At 40.4% G+C, this 21,387-nt stretch overlaps 1 protein-coding gene across 1 annotated transcript in view; it reads right to left on the reverse strand.

Moving 5' to 3' along the window:
* The window catches only part of ADAM22 (ADAM metallopeptidase domain 22), a 144,494-nt gene that overhangs the window by 14,975 nt on the left and 108,132 nt on the right, over positions 1 to 21,387 (reverse strand). The window contains exons 16-29 of the mRNA XM_068404432.1: positions 19,285 to 19,356; positions 18,553 to 18,645; positions 16,324 to 16,404; positions 15,417 to 15,467; positions 15,066 to 15,129; positions 14,439 to 14,544; positions 13,247 to 13,363; positions 11,042 to 11,210; positions 9,954 to 10,062; positions 8,901 to 8,991; positions 7,496 to 7,513; positions 4,446 to 4,640; positions 1,568 to 1,668; positions 936 to 1,002 (exon numbers count right to left, since the gene is read on the reverse strand). Coding sequence (XP_068260533.1) covers positions 936 to 1,002; positions 1,568 to 1,668; positions 4,446 to 4,640; positions 7,496 to 7,513; positions 8,901 to 8,991; positions 9,954 to 10,062; positions 11,042 to 11,210; positions 13,247 to 13,363; positions 14,439 to 14,544; positions 15,066 to 15,129; positions 15,417 to 15,467; positions 16,324 to 16,404; positions 18,553 to 18,645; positions 19,285 to 19,356 — 1,334 coding nt within the window. The remainder of the gene's footprint in view (positions 1 to 935; positions 1,003 to 1,567; positions 1,669 to 4,445; positions 4,641 to 7,495; positions 7,514 to 8,900; positions 8,992 to 9,953; positions 10,063 to 11,041; positions 11,211 to 13,246; positions 13,364 to 14,438; positions 14,545 to 15,065; positions 15,130 to 15,416; positions 15,468 to 16,323; positions 16,405 to 18,552; positions 18,646 to 19,284; positions 19,357 to 21,387) is intronic.

A 21,387-nucleotide genomic window follows, 5' to 3' on the forward strand; every position in this document is an offset into this window, starting at 1 on the left:
AAACTCAAAATCTCCAAACCAAAGAAAGCAGGGCCCAGAGAGGAGTTGGCATTATTAGTTTCCAGCAGGGTTGGTATCAAGCCCATCTGCCCATACAGCTGCAAAGTTAGTACTAATGGTATAGGGAAAGGGCACTGTCATCGCCACTATGGTCAAAGAAGGTGTCATTCCCGTGTGGCGTCAGTGCTGTGAGAGCAGGCCAGTGGTTGACAAGCCCAGAGATTACGTTTCCAGCCATTCACCATTCATTCACGAAAGGAGCCTGAACCAGTAGGCTTAAGTACATAAGAAAGGCTCTTTCCCTATAGGGAGCCCTGCGTACATGGGCTCTTCAGTAAATGTAACCAACAAATCAATATAGAATGCAACTCTAAGCTTTGGGGATCAGTTGCTTTGTAAGGACTCTCATTACCCATTTATTGCAGGGCTTACTCAAGACTGGCTGATTCAGGCTTACAACAATAAACTTCAGGGTACTCTCAAAGCAGACAGATACCTCTCCTAAAAACTCCAGGCAGGTACGCAGAGATACAAATCTCTAACTCTGCAATGGCCCAACCCAAGGTGAAGGCAAGGGCAGGAAACAGATTATCACAAATTCAGTATTGAACCAGGATACACTCAGCAATGGCAGTTTACTGTAGACAAAAGCCTGCAGTGATGGTGCAGGCTGCCACCATCATTGGGAATTGCTATGGGAACAACTGTGAGGAAGCCTACACAAAAAAGAAAATTGATAGTTATTTTTAAAAGAATACATAAAAAGAGGTTGAAATACATTAACCAAACCATTTATCAGATTATCAGCCAGCAATCAGAATAGGCCACAGAGCAAAAATGCAGCTGTCTACTTTTCAGTGCTTTTTACCTCCATCTACAAAACACAAATATGAAAACTGTACTTTTTGGCTTTGCTTTTATAAGTTCAGACTTACTCAGTTGAATTAGACCGCGGCCTAAATCTTTTGCCTCTGACTTTCTTTCTGTTTCCTCCTATGTTACCTGAAAGAAATCAAAGGATAAAGACAGATGGTAAAACAACTTGAAACTCACCTGCTTCCCATGCCAAATTGCATATTCTTTTTGCACACCCAGCAAAAGAGTCGTTACCTCATTAGCTTTAACCACTTAAAAGTCACAAGTCAGCCCCTCTTGATTTACCTCAGACCAGGTAAACTTGACACTTAGGTAATCTTTCTCTACTTTGTGCAACTGTGCAGAGCAAAAAACTCAATTTCAGCTTTCATTTGAGAAAATCACTACACTTCAAGAAAAACACTAAACACTGCCTGATAAAACCACAGAATCTGGCAAGAGTGAAAACACTTCTTCCTCTTTTTCATGTTAGGAGGAATGGGAGAAATTAAATGTCATTTCTATGTGCCAAAGCATTGTGCAACAAAAGGTACTTGTGTAGGGTGCTTCTAAATCCCAATTCCAGGTTAATAACAATTGGCACAATTTTAAGGAGTCATGCTGCTATCCTAAAAACAGCCAAACTTTCAGCAGAGTAGCAATGGCTTAGGGGCTGGTTTCCACTGTGGCCAGCACAGAGGTTCACACTTACCTTGCCAAGAATTACTCCTAGGCCTCCCATTTTCACAAATGTCTGAAATATGTTTTGTGTCTGGGATCCTTTCACTCCAGGAATGAGATAATCCATTTGACCTGGAATAGGAGGGCTCAGATGTGGTTATTGTTAAGGGTGTTGTCTCACAGCAGTGTTAGCTCAGCAGTTCAAAGTGTCACATTCCCGAGGCTGATGACATAACACAGCCTAAGGTCTGTCTGCACTAGCAAAGCGTCCCGGATTTCTGATTAAACCCTGCAGTCACACTTTGCCAGTGGTTTGGTGTGTCCACGTTCAAGACCCAGGCTTCAGCACTGCTTTCTCCCATGTCTACTGCAGAAAGCACAAACACCAGCACACACTGGATTTCCAGCTCTGCCCCAGTTCCTAGCTGGAAGTCGCCCTTCCAACTGTGCTTGTCTCGAGGAGATTTTCCTCACGTCCCGCCTGCAGACTGCCCACTCCCTCCTCGTGCTGTTGCAGGAAAGCTGGGACTGCTTCCCTCTACCCACTGCAACAAGTTTCAGGGGCCCAGGAGTCTGCAATGCACATCCTCCCACCCACAGCTGGTAGCTCCAGTGGAGGGGTAACTCGGTCTCATTTTTGCTAATTTTTAATTTCTATTTTATTTTGTCACCTAGTCACTACAGGATATAATTTTAATGCCAAACTCAGAGCCAAAAACAGTCTTGCAGTGTGTGCAAGGTCCAACACATGGGGTTTTGCAACAGGCTCCCTCCTGTTGAACTAGAGCTGCTGCTCAGCTGTTTGTCATGTGATCTACCATTATTACCAAAAGAGAAGAAAACAAGAGGAAGCTGAAAACTGATCAGAATAGATGGCTTACTTATTACAAAGAAGTTTTGCTTAAAGGATCTATTTCCATAGTTTTTAAGTCTGAATACTCTTGCATCTTTCAGTCTCTGCTTTTCTTGGAAGACAGACATCTGACAGATGCTCTTCAGTTTCCAGAAGACCAGGCTAATCACAGCCACAATGAATTTTAAGTCCAGGGTTTCATTAATTCAAACTTACTTACAGCATGAAAGGTCTGAGAACCAACAGATCCATTAACAGATTTTTTTAATAATTTTCTCCTCCTAATGGTCTATTTTCAGGTTCAGGAGTGTCTTGCTATATACTGGTTTTGGTGTTTGCTCTTCCATAATAGCCAGAGTTATCATAAAGTTATCCCTTAATCCTTGAACATCCTAATACTAGCACTTCATAGTGCTTTCCAGCATGGAGAAGCACAGGAGGCTAATGGCCCTGTCACTCTAACATCTCCCAAGAGATGTCATCCATATCTGCACACAAAGCAAATCAAAACCAGCTTGAAAGGTAGGAAATAGCACTTCGGGCATTGAAATGGGAGGACTATGTCAGCTCCACCACAATGTTAATGGAGTATTTGTGAGACTTACTTTTCCAGACGTTACAGTGGCACAACATACCTGAACCGGTGGTGGGGAACAACAAAACCCTCTAGTACAGACAGACCTTAGAAACCATTAGCTTTTTGGAACGAATAATAAACAGAGACACATGAAAGAAATGAAGTATGAAAGGAAACACAGATACTGAGTGAAAGAAGAAACACATTAAATTATATTAATTTAAAACCAAGCTTTTTTTCCTTCACTGGTATTTGAATCTGCTTCCACAAAGCTATGAAAACTTGCTTTCCCGAGACTTTTTAAAAAACTCCATCCAAATGAGAAAAGATTTTCCAACACAAACAGTGCATCATTTAAGATTAACATTTGCTCCCTGAAAACAAATAAGTTATTCACTCACAAATCTAAAAAGCTGAATTTAAAAATTAGAAATCATTAATTAATTATACGCTACTACAGTTTTCTTAATAACATATTCATTAGAACAGACTGAATGAAGTAGCATACAGGATCAAGCTGCTATACCCAAATAGCAAATGTCACTGCAAATGTATCCCTCCCATACATTTCTCTTTACTGTCTTTGAAATAACAACAAAGAAAATGGCTTCATCAACTGCACAGTTATAGACTGCTCAGCGAGACAAGAACAGAGAACTGAAGCTTTCTTATGAAGCAGTTCAGGATTGTCTCTCCTACGACATAGTGCTTCTCATAAATTGTTTTAAAGTGCTCACTGGAGATTTTCAGAATTAAAGGATCTCTAACTGCAGAGGGATGCTGAGCATCATGACCTAATGACCTTAGCAATTACAAATGACTCTCAATGCTTTTCAATGATTTTTCCATTTTAAAATGTTGTTGGGTTTTTAAAGTAACTGTAACAATAACAGAATTAGTGAAATCTGATCAAGGGCAAAAATCTAATGCCCTCCTTGGTTACTCATAATAGCAAGAACAAAACTACAGAAAGTCTTTGTAACATTATTTTCTAAGATAACACTTGGTGACCATTTAGTATACTAGTCTAGTAAGTGGAATAAAATGAAAGCACCATCATCTTTAATGTGAGACAGCAAGAATATTATCCAGAACTCTAGGTCAGCTCAGTGCATTAATGATGCTGACAAATAAAGATATAAAAATAACATTTATATAGAACAGCTTATGTTTATAACTACTATTGAAGCAAGACAGTGTTCCTTTTCTTTGATTACATGACTATGATTTAAAAAATTGTGGTTCTTTTTTTAATTTTTTTTTTAGCCAGCAATTATTATTACAGTCTACTTGAAAACAATTCTCAAACAGGGAGATGATGAAAATTTGATTAACCAAAAATTGCTTTACAGTGGAAAACTTGATTATTCTGGACTAATTGTAATAATTAGCAGGTGAGGGCACGTGAGAAAAATCAGTAATCAAAGCATAAAGGATGCTATTTCAAACATTCCACAAAGAAAGAAGAAAGAATCAAACCTGCTGCAAAACAATGAAATGTTCTGACTAATGGAATAATGGGTGATGGAACAGGTAGAAATCTGAAAATGCGACAGAAAAGCAGACCTCTTCTTAGAACTAGATGCAGAGTTTGTGCTGACTCCAGGAGGCATGTCGCTATAAAAAGAGTCGGCCTCTCCAGGCTTTTTTACATAATCTCCCTGGGGTATTTGTCTAAAGTATAATAAACATCGTAAAGTCAGAAAACATGACAGGCACCAGCATGCACACAAATATGCACAAATATTAGTTTAAAAGAAAGAAGTAAGGATAGCGGTCCTTGAGGAAACCTGTTAACCACACACAATAAGCCTATTAATAAATTATTCAAGCATCTGAGAGAAAACTGCCACATGCTTCTGATATGTGCAGAAAAGTGGATTATGTGGTTTTGGTACACGAAAACAAGGAACATTTCACTGATAAACTGATCACAATTTTCAAAGTGAATAGTTTGTAGTTCTTGAAACACTGGATAACCAAGTTCAGACATTCCAAAGGGCTTGTCTTACTGGTTGTGAAAAGCATCCCCAGGTGCAGTACAAGTTCTGCAGCCTGAGCTGAACGCATGCCTGCATCAAAAAGGAGTTCAGGAAAAGTGAATGCTTTTCTCCTTCTGAGGTAGATGCTTTCCATTTATTTTTTGTGATCCTTATTGAATTCAAGAATAGCAACCTGTTGGGTTGTTTAAACCTCAGGAGGAGAAAAACCTCCAGTTTAACAACAGTGTTCCTATGTGGGGGAACAAACGCCAGCGTCAGAGGTTCTCAGCTACTCCTGATTACCACAGTAGACTCAATCTGCCAAGACACACAAAAATAATGCCACACATATCGAATAATAGTTTATCCTTTTCCAATACTAGAAGCTCATTTATAGTGCATAAAACTATATATGCATTAGAAAGTCCTAACCAAGTTATGCAACTTTTTTGCAGATGGTGAATTCAATGCCAGCAGAAAAACTGCTGTGCAAATATTCCAGTTACAGTTCCACCAAGTTGAAAAATCCTCCCTAGCACAAGTAGCTACTTTGAAAGTTGGCTATACCATAATACCAGCGACTTAATTATCTATTCAGCCTTGCACTTTCCAAGGCCTTTTTGCTTCAGTCTGCCCCTATTAAGATGCACATTTATCAGAAGGTTGATTCACATTCAGAATGCGTCCAGCTACAGACCTGAACTGGGCTCTCTTCATTCCATAGCTGAATTTCTAATCCTCCTAAAGTATTTAAAATATATAATTATATGGCACATAAATCATTAGTGTAATACAGTACTTCCACACTATTGCTTCTAGCATGTCTCCAGTCTCGGTTCTGGCCCCATTCCTCAGCCACTCCATCAGTGTGTTGGGAGTTGACTCAGTGCTGTCCAGGCTTCCTCCAGCAAACTACCTTCTTGGTACTCCATCAGAAATAACTTCTCCCATGTAGCTGTGCCCTTTAAGCCACACTATCCCAGCTCACAGAATCCTTGCTAATTTGCTCTTTATTACTTTCAGTTTGCTTAGTACTACCAAATACCATTCCCTGTGTAATGCTCAAAAATACCTCAATGGCTTGTTTTCATCTTTATTTAAGGAGTAATCATAAACAATCAAAAAAAAAGACACTCTGGACACTCTGATGGATGTCTGTTTTTTCCATTTATGGAGAACTCCTTGTACATATCCAAAATTATTCTATTTAGCAGTTAGCCTACAGAACTTCATTTTCTGCATGAAGGAGATTTAGTTGCTAAATATCTCTATCATCTTTAAAATGATGGAGCCTTCCATCATCTTCAAAAGGCTCAGCTTACGCTGGTTTCCACTCTGTCCATGCCCACAGACACAGCTGCAGACTGACTGCATACTCACAGCTCTGTCCATATACTAATTTCTGGAGATGAGGGAATTTGAAAAAGTTAGATTCTCTAATATTGCAATGCGAATATGCATAGGGCGGTCTCTTTCTGCGTTTCAAGGTTTTGGCTGCTCTGTCCTCAGCCAACACTGATACACATGCAGTAGAGTAACTTGATGGCCATGTTTGTCTGCACTTATAGATACATCGTGTACCACTGCTCCAAACCCTGAAATTCTGCCTTCCTTGTGCCGGGTGACACTTCCTACCCACCCACCTCTCCATAAGGCTTGACTTCAATAACTTTGCCTTTTTCCCGTTACCGTTCCTCCCACCTATCTGACCTTGTAGCATGCAACCAGCACTTGGCAGAGCTTTTCTGCTTTTTGCAAGTATTTTGAGCCTGGCAGAGAAAGCGCTACCCAGGTAATGGAAATGGAGAGCAAGCACAATGGGTAGTGGCAACAAACAAAGCAGCAGCTTGGATCAGGAGGCAGTGACAGAGGCAGAAAATGGCAATTTGAGAAACCCTCTCATCTGTGGGGGACTGGAAGAGGAAGGAGCCAACTCCTTCCCAGAAGACCCATCTGCCAAGGCAGATGACTGATCAAAGGCAGGTGGTCTTCCAGGAGCCAAACCCCAGTTACAAGGAAGTGTTTGGGTTTTGTCCACAAGCTTGAAAGGGTGAAAGCTCAGCCCTGTGCTGAAGATGGTACCGTGCTTTAGCCACAAATCAATTGAGCAGGGTGGCGGGCTCTTCATTCGCACAGCAATTTAACTGCATTGTATTTTTAACTGCAAAGCAGCTCCAGGAATGAATGTGTCTCAAAAGGCTCCTGAACATTATGTTAATATTAATTATTCAATTCTTAGCCTCTGAAGAACACTTTCATCTCTAACAGCAGATTTTCAGTCTCTCTTACTGGAAATATTCTTCTGTTTTCCTACATAAAATAGTCTATCTCAGAAGTAAACATTATTTTTGCTACTGAGTCCAGTGAAATCAGGATTTCAAGCAATGCATTTATAGAATAAATACCAATTTCATATATTCAAGTAAATATTCTTTAAAATATGATAATTCATCACTATATTTTCTTTATAGCATGTACATAACCAAGAAGGAAGAAAACCTATTTTCAGAGCTTTCTAAGATACATTAAATTACTTTTATCACATACCTCTGTCTTCTGTAGTTTCTTTCCACACAAAGAGAAGAGAAGAGAAGAGAAGAGAAGAGAAGAGAAGAGAAGAGAAGAGAAGAGAAGAGAAAGAAGAATGAGTTATCAGTATGCAGGTATACATGGTCAGTAAGAGAAAAAAAAATGTAAAGAAAAGCAATGTATGCAGAATGACATTTTTGCTCCAAATATTTCTACAGAAAATACTTCTGAAATAAACATAAACATACTAAATCAGAATAAACAAGGAAAATACATTCATGTTGGTGGCTAAAGTCAGTGCTGAGTTGGAGGTGCAGTTCACGATGAGTTTAAGTCTATTCACTGTCAACCTGCTAGTGAAAGGTGCACTCTTGCCCTCCACCTCTAAAAAACTAATCCCACTGGCTAGATGGCATCTCAAAATGAGCCCTTAACTTTTGGAGTTGTACTCAAAATAGAAGTCCAGATTTTCAGATACTGCCAGAAGCTGAGGGTGATATACCAATACAGCATAACCTATCTTTTTACTATCCTAATCTTCATGCTTTTTTCCAAATGCTTCTTTCATTATGCATTTCTGAGCTGCCCTCAGCCTACCTCAGTCTAACAAACCAGCAGGCGATGTGCCAGTTCATTATGCCAAACCGCTGGGGCCATGTCCCAGCTACAGCACTGCCTGCAGCTGAACCTGCCCTGCCCTCCAAGCACACCAAGGACCCGTGGAGGAAGGACTTCAAAAGCCAGTCTCACACAAACACAGGTGACAAAGTAAGTACCTTGAATCTTTTTTTAGTACATGCAAAAAAACCCTAAACCCCTCTGGTGTTAGAAGAAATTCACAAAAGGAGAAAAACTGAAAAAGATCAGTCAGGCTAAAATAATCCATTTTGCCTTTCAGTGAGTGGAACACTGACAGCTCTACACCAGGAGAGAACTCGCACCTTATTTGCAAATTACAGATCTCTCTCTCTTATTGAAAAACGTGCCTGAATTAATTTCAGGTTAAGCTGACTGAATATAAACATCTGTTTAAGGAAGCCTATGGTTAAATGCTTTACTGACTGACTGAAGGCTAATCTTGCTAAATTTACTTTGTCATTAGGAAAGATTTATAATTGAATCAAACAATATTCTTATATTTCCTTTGCCAGATACGGTAAAATCATAGTCTGATCGTCTACAAAAAAAGAAAATAAATAACTAAATAAGAAATAAATTTCAAACCTGGATCAAGCTCTCCAAAACCACATACACATGTAACAATTGCTTGAAAAACGCTAATAGCATAAAAATATCACTTTATAAATATAATCCAATTTGGATTTTTTAAATTATGTTTGAATTTTTCTTTTCATAACATAATCAGCTATCAGATGAAATAAACATATTTTTAACTGTATTAAGAAGAACACAATTTACTTACTTGTAACCCCAACCAGTTATTCCTAAAACAAGCGCCAACACTAAAATGATGCCAGCAATAGCCCCTATTATTATATTTGTGCTAACAACACCTGGAAACACAAGAAAGAAAAAATATACAGGGTTTTAGGAGAAAAGTATACAAAACCAGTAAATGCACTGTCTTTCAAAAACCTTTGTTGTCTTTGGACAACTTGCATTAGGCTGATTAATTGTAACCAGTGATATAATCTTGAAGTGCAGCATGGACATAAAAAGATCATTTGTAAATCAAGCTTTGACCTCTGTGTCCATTTCCCTTAGCTGAACACTTGCTACATGGGAAAGTTGTGCCAGGTATGCCAATATAATATGATCAATACTAAACTGCTGTAGCTTACATCCTTATAACCTGCCTGGCAAATACATGCTTACACTGGAATAAAAGCGACTTTTTTGTTTGTTTTTGCTCAAATCCCTTCCATAGTTGAATAAACTAACCAGAAGAGACATTCTAGAAGATGGTAAAACAGCCCCCCCTACACAGATTTATAACGAAAAACATTTACACCCTAATTTTTCCACAATATATCTTTCTCTTGTGTGCATGGCTAAAGATTAATAAAAACTTTTACTCAAACAATGTAAAGCCTAAGATTTATGTGCCTCCATTCTGCATACTGGACACGTAATAAGAAATTGACTCTACAAATAAGAAATAATCATGTAAGCAACACTACCTTTCCATCTAGATATGAAAAGTCCCAGTAACTTTTTGCTTGTCTTAATAAGGCCACTCAGATGACTGGGACAAGCAAGGTACAACCAGACACACTAGTACCAGTCCCGAGAGGTGTACTGAGTGCTTGTGAGTGGCACCACTCACATCCAGGCCCAGGTCTGAGACCTCACTCACAGACACTGAGTGCTTCTGCTGTGGGAGAAAGGGAAGGGAATGAGGTGCCCAATGGTGAATCATGTTGTATGCTAACTGAAAGAGTAGATCTAGTTTTGCTAATGAACCTTCCTCAAATCCAAGCTTTTCCAGTTACTGGTAAAAATTATAGCAACATACCTTTATTAATGGCATCTCTATCAAAAAAAAAATCATCTTTGATGCGAGAACTGCAGTCATCTCCTCCCCAGAATCGGTCACAGACACACTTTATTTCATTGCTACAAACCTGCAGCCAAAAGCGTAGCTCAGAATAAAATCATAAAATTAATCTATTCCCATAATTAATACCTACAGAATAAGTACAGTCATATAGCACTGATTTTGACTGCCTGCAAAATTTTGCAAAACATTTTGAATATACAGCAATTTTTAATTTATATGTTAGATATAAATGTATTTAAAGTATTATTATACTTTATATATAAATATATGTAATATGTATTAAGTACCTTAATAAATTTTAATGTAATATATTTAATAGAGCCATTTATAATTGCTTTGGGAGACTCTGAACCTCAATGATTTTATTTTTTCAAAATATGAGAAAGTGGTTAATTTCAGACAAAAAAGGGAGTATTAATGCAGTGTAGAAGACAAAAGATGTTATGAGAGAACAACTCCTTTGATCTCAGCTCAGCCATAGGGATCTGGACACTGTTTCAAACTGTGTGAGGGACTAAGGGACTCGCCAGGGCCACAGTAAAGCCATAGGCTGTGCACCGAGAGGAGAAGCTGCCACTAGCCAAGAGCCAGCTCACTGCCCTCTTCTCTAGAGCAAAGTAACTCTCAGCCAACAAAATCCAATGACTTTGTGAACCTCCTTGGCTGTTGACATAATACAGAGGGAATTAAAAAGAGCATCTGGAAGAACAGAGACCCAAGTTTCTCAGCTCTTAAACCCTTTATATTCTCCAGTACGTTGCCTGAGGAAATACCAAGGTAGCAGAAGTGATAGCAAAAGAGCCAATTGATAACATTTTTGCAAAACTAGTATGTGCTTACTGTGACTCATTGTTTAAGATGCCTTCACAGGTATGCATTATGTTTATTTACATGCCTCCTCCCCCTTTGCTTTTCAAAAGCTTCACCAGTATAAAGACTTCTAGAGTCACACTGCTGCTTCCTGAAAGGTCTAGCTAGTACACTACACAATGCCAGATACTCAGCAAAAACAGAAAAAAGGATTAAAAAGTATAAGAACATACACCGTGTCCTGAACAAATTTGGCTGTCTGTGGTGCCTGGGCAGGTACTGAAGTTGAAGGCCTCGGTGGGGAGGCAGCGATGCTCAAGGCACACCATGTTTGGCCCGCACGGCGTCCCGTTCTCCACATAGCCCAGGTCCGTCTCCTCATCGAGCTTCACGTGGCCGCCACTGCAAGACAGTCAAGAGGACCCCAGAGACTTGTGCTGTGATTAGATGGGACTGCTCGAGAAACTGGGCTCTGGGATGCTGCCTTCATTTCTGTCTGTGTTGTATGATGCCTGTGTTGTATGAGGATAGGGGGATCATTAGGATCATTCTGTCTGTGTTGTATGAGGATAGGGGGATCATTAGGGGCACTCAGCATGGCTTCACCAAGGGGAAGTCATGCTTAACCAACTTGATAGCCTTTTATAAGGACGTAACCCGGTGGATAGATGATGGTAAAGCTGTGGATGTGGTCTATCTCGATTTCAGTAAAGCGTTTGACACGGTCTCCCACAGCATCCTCGCAGCTAAACTGAGGAAGTGTGGTGTGGATGATCGGGTAGTGAGGTGGATTGTGAACTGGCTGAAGGAAAGAAGCCAGAGAGTGGTGGTCAATGAGACAGAGTCCAGTTGGAGGCCTGTGTCTAGCGGAGTCCCTCAAGGGTCGGTACTGGGACCAGTACTATTCAATATATTCATTAATGACTTGCATGAGGGAATAGAGTGCACTGTCAGCAAGTTCGCTGATGACACCAAACTGGGAGGAGTGGCTGACACACCGGAAGGCTGCGCAGCCATTCAGAGAGACCTGGACAGGCTGGAGAGTTGGGCGGGGAGAAATTTAATGAAATATAACAAGGGCAAGTGTAGAGTCCTGCATCTGGGCAAGAACAACCCCATGTACCAGTACAAGTTGGGGACAGAGCTGTTGGAGAGCAGCGTAGGGGAAAGGGACCTGGGGGTCCTAGTGGACAACAGGATGACCATGAGCCAGCAGTGTGCCCTTGTGGCCAAGAAGGCCAATGGCATCCTGGGCTGTATTAGAAGGGGTGTGGTTAGCAGGTCGAGAGAGGTTCTCCTCCCCCTCTACTCTGCCCTGGGGAGGCCGCATCTGGAATATTGTGTCCAGTTCTGGGCCCCTCAGTTCAAGAAGGACAGGGAACTGCTAGAGAGAGTCCAGCGCAGAGCCACGAAGATGATTAAGGGAGTGGAACATCTCCCTTATGAGAAGAGGCTGAGGGAGCTGGGTCTCTTTAGCTTAGAGAAGAGGAGACTGAGGGGTGACCTCATTAATGTTTATAAATAGGTAAAGGGCAAGTGTCATGAGGATGGAGCCAGGCTCTTCTCAGTGACATCCCTTGACAGGACAAGGGGCAATGGGTGCAAGCTGGAACACAGGAGGTTCCACGTAAATATGAGGAAAAACTTCTTTACGGTGAGGGTGACCGAACACTGGAACAGGCTGCCCAGAGAGGTTGTGGAGTCTCCTTCTCTGGAGACATTCAAAACCCGCCTGGACGCGTTCCTGTGTGATATGGTCTAGGCAATCCTGCCCCGGCAGGGGGATTGGACTAGATGATCTTTCGAGGTCCCTTCCAATCCCTAACATTCTGTGATTCTGTGATGCCCAGGACCAGGAAAGAGTAACTACTGGCTTATGTATCTCATTGGCCCTAACATGAAACAAACCAAAATGCAGTAGATCTACATCAAATGCAATGGTGAAAACAAAGACCATTCTTCCTGTGTAAGAGCTAGTGTTGGACAAAACATTGAGTTTACTTGTATAGGAATTTGTTTCATCTTACAGTTGTGTGAAGCTATGAGAACACAGCAGGTCTATAATTGGGATTCAGCTAACATATGGCAACGTATTAAGCTGCCAGTTAGCTTAGGCAGTGCAGGCATATGTCTAAGTATTCTGAGTACATTAAGTACTTCACAAACATTAAAGAATGTAAAATCAAGAGGCCAGAGAAGAACATTATGTCTCTACAGGCAAAATTTACTACACAGAGGGGACTGCAAAACAGCTGCACACCCCACATGCAGTCAAGTTCCTGAAGCTTAACAAAGGTTGATCTAGAATAATGGTTATGTGTTAATAGGAAAAAAAATTAAATGGAAATAGTTGTTCTCCACTTAGGAATGAGAAAGCTGCTTTTCCATGCGAGATGAATATTGATTGTCTCTGCTCCGTTTTCAGGATTTCCAATTACCTGCAATTGTAGACTTTTCCAAACTGCAAAACTGATGATGTGATTTCACCATCAAGTTCTCCAAGTCTGGGCACGCTGGATATATTGGAGCACAGAAGGTATCCACAAAGCACATCCCTGCATTAAGACAATAAATAGATACTCACTGAAAAGATAATTCAATTAAAATGGACGATCAAAAAAATGTGGTTTTCTTCACTTGCTTTTAACATGTTTGTTATTCCTTGCTTTTCTCCCACTGACAGTAACTCCTATAAATAATGACTTGTTTCCCTAGAAAATTATTCTCCTCAGAGCTTAGACTGGGAAAAGAGTCTTTTTTAAGATGTATTATCAAAAATGCTCTGAGTAATAGCAAGCAGGGAGCTGTCAAGAACAAACAACATCAAACTGATTTATTATCCTACTGAGATACAGTAATTGGCCTGTAGAGGAGAAACACTAGATACTGGCTTTAAACAAACTCTCATATGACACATATGTAAGGGAATCAGAGACACCAAGTTTAATTCAACTGTTGAAGGGACTTTACAACTTGTGTGTGGAGACTTGTGGACTGTCTGGCCTCTCCCATATTACTGAATATTTTTTACTCACGAATTTGTAATGGAACAAAAGTAAGGTTATCAAATCTGCACAGAAAGCTAGGAAAGGACATTAGTTCACCTGTAGGCAGGACTAGAATTCAATGGCATTGACAGAATGGAGAACTCATCTGAAAAAACAGGGTGCAGTTTGATAAGGACTGACAAAAGATTCAGAAATAATCAACTGCATAAATACAGAATGTGCAACAATGGTTTAGGCAGCAACTTGCAGGAAAAGATGTGCAGGGTCACAACACATTGAAAACTAAACACGACTTAGCAATGCAATGGCACAGCATAAAAAGTGAACATCACACTGAGACATGAAACCACAGGCTGCTCTCCTCTGCACTGCTACGTCTCATCAAGAGTACTAGGACCACTTTTGGTCCAAGTGGTCCCAAAGCTCAGATGGTGCTCTCTTGATAGAGGTCATCTCCTCTTGACACTCCTCTCCCTCCAGAATTTCCTGCAGAAGGTCTGCAGAAGAAGGCGAGGAGAAGTCTGTTCTGTACAGAGGCTTTTTGAGCCTCTTCATGCCAGCTAAAGAACTGGATCAGGGATAAAAATCTCATAACAGTTGTTTTCTAAATGGATCAGCTTACTGTTTATTGCACTGTATCCAAGAGTCCTTGTCTCTTCCACAGTTTCCTTTCTCAGTCCCTTCAATATTCAGCTTCTCATAGCAGTACCTGTCAGCAGCTGTCACTTCTAAAAACAGAAACAAATCTCTTCTAAGATGATGAAGACTTTGAAAAGCCAGGTCACGGGAAATAGCAATGCACAATCAAAGCAAGCAGAGCTTCCCAATCTGTGAACTGCAGTACCAATGGTCTGCAGGTGGCCTGTGAAACTCTGCACAGTCTTCTTAATGAAAAGTTTTATGTTGGCACCACAGGACTGTTTTAAGATTTTGTTCACATTGACTAGGGTTTATTGGTCCCAAATATCCAAAAGACACTGAAATAAATCAATAAATATGAGTATAGGCTCCCTAGGTGGTTATTAATGAGAAGTTAAACCTAAGACTTCAGAATAATCACCAGTAAGTTAAGCAACACTGGAGAAAGAGCTGGAAAAGACGATAGAAAGACAAAATGAGGAGCAAAGAAGAGGAGGGTCCTAGCTGTTTTTAATGGTTCTGAATATGTCTCTTCCATAATTTTTCAGCTAAGATAATCTTTCAAGCCACATGAACCACAATCAACTGAGAAACAATAACATTCACTCACTTTCACCCCAGATATATTTACACTGCCGGTCCCTGGTTTTACATCTTCCTCCAAAACAAATACCCTAGAAAGAAAGAAAAGATACAGAAAAAGTTTCAAATATCTTGATTTTCCAAAATATGTATTTGTTTAATATACAGATTTGTCACATGTTTCCTATTGAGGCAACAAATGTGTCATTCTACTTCCTGTTCATTTAAATGCTTAGCTTCAAAATATAACTAGCACCCAACACTCAGAAATGTCAGCAGAACTGTCCCAGGTGACTCCCAAAGATCTTAAATCAAAAAATCTATAAAAAGCAATCTATAAAAGCAGAAAGAATGTAAAACAAATTGACATGCTAATTACCTGCTTGTTATCACATGAATAGCCATCCATTTTATGAATATTGGGAGAACACTATAGAAAGAGAAAATAACTAATAGATCATAGATCAGACAAGCATGGAAGCAAAGCATACAACAAATGTCATATGGAAAATTATTTCAGTATCATGCTGTTTTTTTCCAGTATCAACAGGTTGAATACAATTTTAATACACCTTATTACACAAAATAATATGAGCCAACAGTGTGCCCTGGCAGCCAAGAGGGTCAACCGTGTCCTGGGGTGCATCAAGCACAGTATTGCTAGCCGGTCGAGGGAGGTGATTGTCCCACTCTACTCCGCACTGGTGCGGCCTCACCTTGAGTACTGTGTGCAGTTTTGGGCGCCACAGTATAAAAAGGATATGAAGATACTAGAGAGTGTCCAGAAGAGAGCCACAAAGAGAGTGAAGGGTTTAGAGGGGAAGCTGTACGAGGAATGGCTGAAGTCACTAGGTCTGTTCAGCTTGGAGAAGAGAAGACTGAGGGGAGACCTCATTGCGGTCTACAACTTCCTCACAAGGGGAAGTGGAGGAGCAGGCGCTGACCTCTTCACACTGGCGACCAGTAACAGAACTCGAGGGAATGGCAGGAAGATATGCCAGGGGAGGTTTACGCTGGGTATTAGGAAAAGGTTCTTCACCCAGAGGGGAGTGGAGCACTGGAACAGGCTCCCCAGGGAAGCAGTCATGGCACCAAGCCTGACAGCATTCAAGAAGCTTTTGGACGATGCCCTGAGACACATGGTGTGAATTCTGGGGCTGTCCTATGCTGGGACAGGAATTGGACTCGATGATCCTTGTGAGTCCCTTCCAACTCAGGACATTCATAGTGATTGAGAGACTACAGGTGTTTTTTTTCATCTCTTGGATAGAAGATATAAAAATCACCTGACTGGAATTTCCTGTGCAGTTCTCTGCAATATCACAATCATTCACTGCTTCTCGGCACAAAACTCCTTTAGGTTCAAACTGAAAAAAAAAAAGGACAGAAAATTAGTGTCTTGATTTCTCCATACCTTACCTTAAATGCAATGCTTTCTTAGAGTTTTAACTAAATTAAAACATGGGAAATTTTCACATGCTGACTGAAGTGAGAAGACTTTCCTTTCCCTGGTGTGGACATTGCACCTGTCAAGCCATTGGCCATTTACCAGTGCAAGCTGTACCGCTCTCTGAGGTACCCCCTCCTGAGTGCATAGAGTGTGGGGCTGAGCAGGACAACTGCTCTCCCAGGACACAGGACCTCTGGCCTTTATCAAACCAATACTGCAGTGGCTTGTAGCATTATCTTGACCAGGTCATTGTGACTTTTTGTGATTATTTGACTCTCTATAAAATGGGGAGAGTGATCCTGATCATTTTCTAGGGATGAAGAACACTGCAAAGCTCTACGTATAAACACTATGGTTATTACAATGCTCCATTGTAGACCAGAAGCTATTAATAAATGTACTTAATTCCATATAGTTTGACACCATTTTCTAAGTGACCAGATATTTAACAAAGAAAAATGTATCAGTGACCTAACACAGGCATTTTATTTAAAGACTTCTGTGCTAACTCTCAAGACCTGTAAAAGCAGGAAGACATCCCATTAGTGGCAATTGTTAGTGCAGACCCCTTATTTTCCCGGAAAGGTTTCTTAAGTCTGTGATACTCAGTTCATTTTGCAGCTCTGTGACATTTTTTCTGGATCTGCATGCACATACACTTTTTTGGGGACAAATGCTAACTCCACAGCTGGTGTGAACGGGTACATGTCAGTGGAAGAACCAGACTCTGGTACTTTCTCAGCCTTCAGCTTATCTTTTCCCTACCAGTCCCTGGAAAAATGCAGACAGACAAGAATGTTGTCAGAGACACTGCGGATGCTCGGATGTAGACCCATCATGTTTTGCCTGAAATCCCTCTTTCACTCCTGCTTTCAGGCAGGGTATTACAAGGGAAGGTAACCTCAAGTTTGGGAACTGTTATATATGGTCTTTTGAGCTGTTATGATTAACACCTCCTAGGGACGGGTGTTTTGCAAAATTCTGCCTTTCTCTTCACTGGCTCACCCTCGCCACTCCGTATGTAGATAAACCCTCGCCTCATTTGCAAAAATAACGTAGGTACACAGAAGCTTAATTTTTTTCTGAGAGTCTTTAATATGGTGCCTCTGTGACTTGGATACTCGAACAAAATTCACCCACACTGGCAATCTGCTCATCTTTTTATATTATATTAAAAAAAAAGGAATGTGCTTAGGGAAATGCGATCTGTTCCAGCATAATCTGTTCTTTTTCTTTTTTTAACATTAGGATGAGCACAAAGTCAAGAATGTGGTCCACAGTTATTACTAATGTTCCTCCTAAGGAAATGAAACCCTCAAATGCCCACAGACGAAGATAAAAATATCACACATAGTACACCACAGTTTTAATAACATTAATAATAATAATCATTACTACTAAATGAGTATAAACAACTATTTAAAGTCATATTTAGCTGGGCTCCCTTACAGCTGAGATCTGGCTAAACCTCCTTTTACTATTTACTGATGTATCAGGAAGAATACTTTACAGTTTACATAGGGCTTGGTTCCCTTTACTCAATGGGATTTCAGCCAGTCCAAACATAAGGAGACACAGGCAGACCTAACTAAAACTGCAGTCAGGTGTCTTTTAGATGAACACTTCTGAACAACTCTGCTAGCTGTGGGTTTGTATTTTTTTTTACAACATCCTTCTCTCGGGCCTCTGTGGCGCGATTTTCCCATTCAGTCTCATGGGGAAATCCAGAGCAACACGTCAGGCGTTGGGAGCAGCACATGGGTAAGGACATGTGTGTTTAAACAAGGACATCTAATGAAACCTCAGGGAACTTCAACCCAATTCAAACTTGTCTGAAACTGGAAGACTTTAATTCACCTCTGCATTTGATCACAGTCCCCACCCCAAGAAGCCCAGACTAAAAGACACAGAACAGCCCCAGATGAATCAGTTTTCAGCCAATTTTAAAAGGCAAGTTTTCAGAAAAGGAAAAACAAGATCTGCAAGGAAGAAGACCTGCTGTGGTGGCTGTAGCCACCTGGATGCGTTACTGTCATGATGCTGCAGTGAAGGTCACTGCCCTTACCCGGCACTTCCGACAGCAAAGCCCGTTGCTGCACTGGGAACCTGCCGTCAGGGTGCAAGTATTGCAGCACTCTCCTCCTTCGCTGGCACACTCCTGAGGAACACACACACTTATAACAGAATACATGGGCAAAGCAGATGAGCCCCAAGCTCTCATTACTTCTCGTCTTAGTGTGCTACCTGAACAGAATTTAACCAGGCTTTTATGCACCTGGAGGCAGAAAAAAAGCATGCACTGTTGGGTATGAAGCTCCTGCACAGCTGTTTCCTACGCAATATAGGAAATAATTTTCCTAATTTCACAGTGTCAATCATTAAATACTGACATTTTAGCACTGACCAGAGTCATGTTCCCATCTAGGTGAATACTTCCTTTAACATCTTTTAAAGGCTTCATTCTGCACAGGTAGTGATTGCCATTACTCTTCAGAATTTATGTGGTGACAAAATAAAAAAGCTGGCCCACACTGTGTTAAACATGATGGAAAAAGTTAAGAAATTATGAATCCCTTGCCGCAGGAACTTAACATTGCCTGTCTTCCTCCACTTAATAACAACAGCAGTGATGGGCAGCACCCACATTGTGTCAAACATGATGGAAAAAGGTAAGAAATGATGAATCCTTTGCCACAGGACCTTAACATTGTCTTCCTCCACTTAATAACAACGGCAGTGATGGGCAGCACCATGTCCTGGAGAATCTAGTGGCTAATTTAAAGTACATTGCACTTACCGCTATCGTCCCACAGTCACACTCTTCTCCATCTTCCACAAAGCCATTGCCACATTCTGGAGGATCCAGAAGCTGTAGGGCAAAATCAGAAATCAAAGGGCATGTCTCTCCTAAGAGAATCATTGTCATATTTATTCTGTACAACATGGGTTTTTTTAGCTAGCACTCCAAATGCATTAACTAAAACACAGTACCCACAACTCAGGAAGAAGCAGACCAGAAACAACACAAGCGGAATGTGAGAGAATAAACAATGCTGTGATTTAATTCATCAATACCGCAGAGTCACATGGCATTTTCTCTGTGAGACTGCCATTTTTACAGCAGGTTCAGTTTAAGCAGAAGCCACAATCAGAAACAAAAAGTGTGACAATAAAAGAAAAAATTCACTACAATGTGACATTTTCATTATCATCAGAGGGGTTGCAATCGCTGTTGTTCTGGAATTCAAGTGATGAGGTCTGTGTCCCCAGTTGATGCCTGCATAAAACCCTCAGAAGGAATTGCCATAAAAAATTGTCCTTTGGTAGCACGTAGCTCAGAAATGCAGGGAGAGGGGAGAGGCTGAGTTTCTTTGTCAGTTTTTGTTGCAGTTGGATGCTTTTTCCTTCCCTTTTTCTCTAGAACAGTTGGGAACTTGCAGCAATTTTCCATAAGCATGAGTCACAGGCAGATGAGAAAGTATAGCTGGTGAGGCTTCCTCCCCTTCTCTTCAGCCTCCCCACTAAACTGTAACTTAAAATGTCTACATCTGTATATTTGTACTAGTACTTTCCTTTCCCAGAGGCAAGATTCATTCACCATTTTTCACATAGGACCCATGCTATGCTATCTTTTAATGGACACCTATACTCTGTTCTTTCCAGTTTCATTGTTTCCATTTTCCTGAAATTTCTAGAGGTAATTCTTCAAAAAGAAAATAAAATGTTTTTTTTTTTTTCCTTTGGGCATAACAAAACATAAGAGTACATTTATTACATAAATAAGGTATATAAGTGTGTCACCAAGACTGAAATTTTGCAGATTGTACTCCAAGTTCTCCAATTAAACTAGGATTGTTCCAGAACCCACTCTGTTTAAAAGCCATCTGCACAAGTACATCACTCACAGTTACAGTGCATTTTTCTCTGGCTGCTGCCTTTCTGCCAGTAGCCCACAGGATGGAGCATCATCCCGCGTACTTCACTGTGCTACAAACCAGCCTGAGGCTTGTGGTACAGGCTGATGTGCTATTATTAGATACCCCTATTGAAATGGAAATTTGACTGCAGCATGAAATGCATATGTAGAATGTTACATTAAATGTAAGCAAGCAACTATCTTTTAGAATTATTAAAGAGATGTTCGAACTGGTTGTTTCCTAAATATTTTTTCAGACATCTTAACTTCTCCAGTATCTCCAGGTGTGCTGCACAATACAGACGAGTAGATGGCAGTAACAGAAGGTCCTGCCTTAAAACATTGGACCAGTTTGCTGCAGCACATAGGGACAGATAAATATGAAATGGAAGAAAAAAAAACAGGGAAAGCAAATTGGGTAACTTTTCCCCAAAAGTCATATAATTCATCCATTCATTTGAAAAGAGCATACACTCAATCTCCTCGAGCAGATTCAGGATCACAGCTGATCTGACAGTGGAGCACTGTCAAACACTGCACCTTGTCACATCAGTTTTCCTTTATCTCATATTTCTTGAAAAGCAAAAGTAAGTCTGTGTTTCACCACCTTTGCTAGGAAACACATGTCTTTGACAGCCTTGTGAATTAGACAGACATTAACTGACAGTAACTTTAAACTAACCCAAACAACAACACATAAAAGAGCCTAAATCACATTGGCTTCCACATCTGACTTTCACATTTCCACATGTGATTAGAAAAAAATTATAAATGCTGCCAATCTAAATTGAGATGAGAGTAACATTTTTTTTTCTATGTGACAGATGTGTAAATGAACACAATCACTAAAACAAGCCCAAATAAGACACATTACACTACGGAAACATTTTGCTCAGCAAAGAAATAAAACCACCAATATTTCTCTCGACCTTTAATGAGATGGGAAAAAGCAAACTTCTAAAATGCAGGTGCATTTTAAAGAAT

This window comes from Nyctibius grandis, chromosome 7 (genome assembly GCF_013368605.1).
Source record: "Nyctibius grandis isolate bNycGra1 chromosome 7, bNycGra1.pri, whole genome shotgun sequence".
NCBI classification, from domain to species: Eukaryota; Metazoa; Chordata; class Aves; order Nyctibiiformes; family Nyctibiidae; genus Nyctibius; species Nyctibius grandis.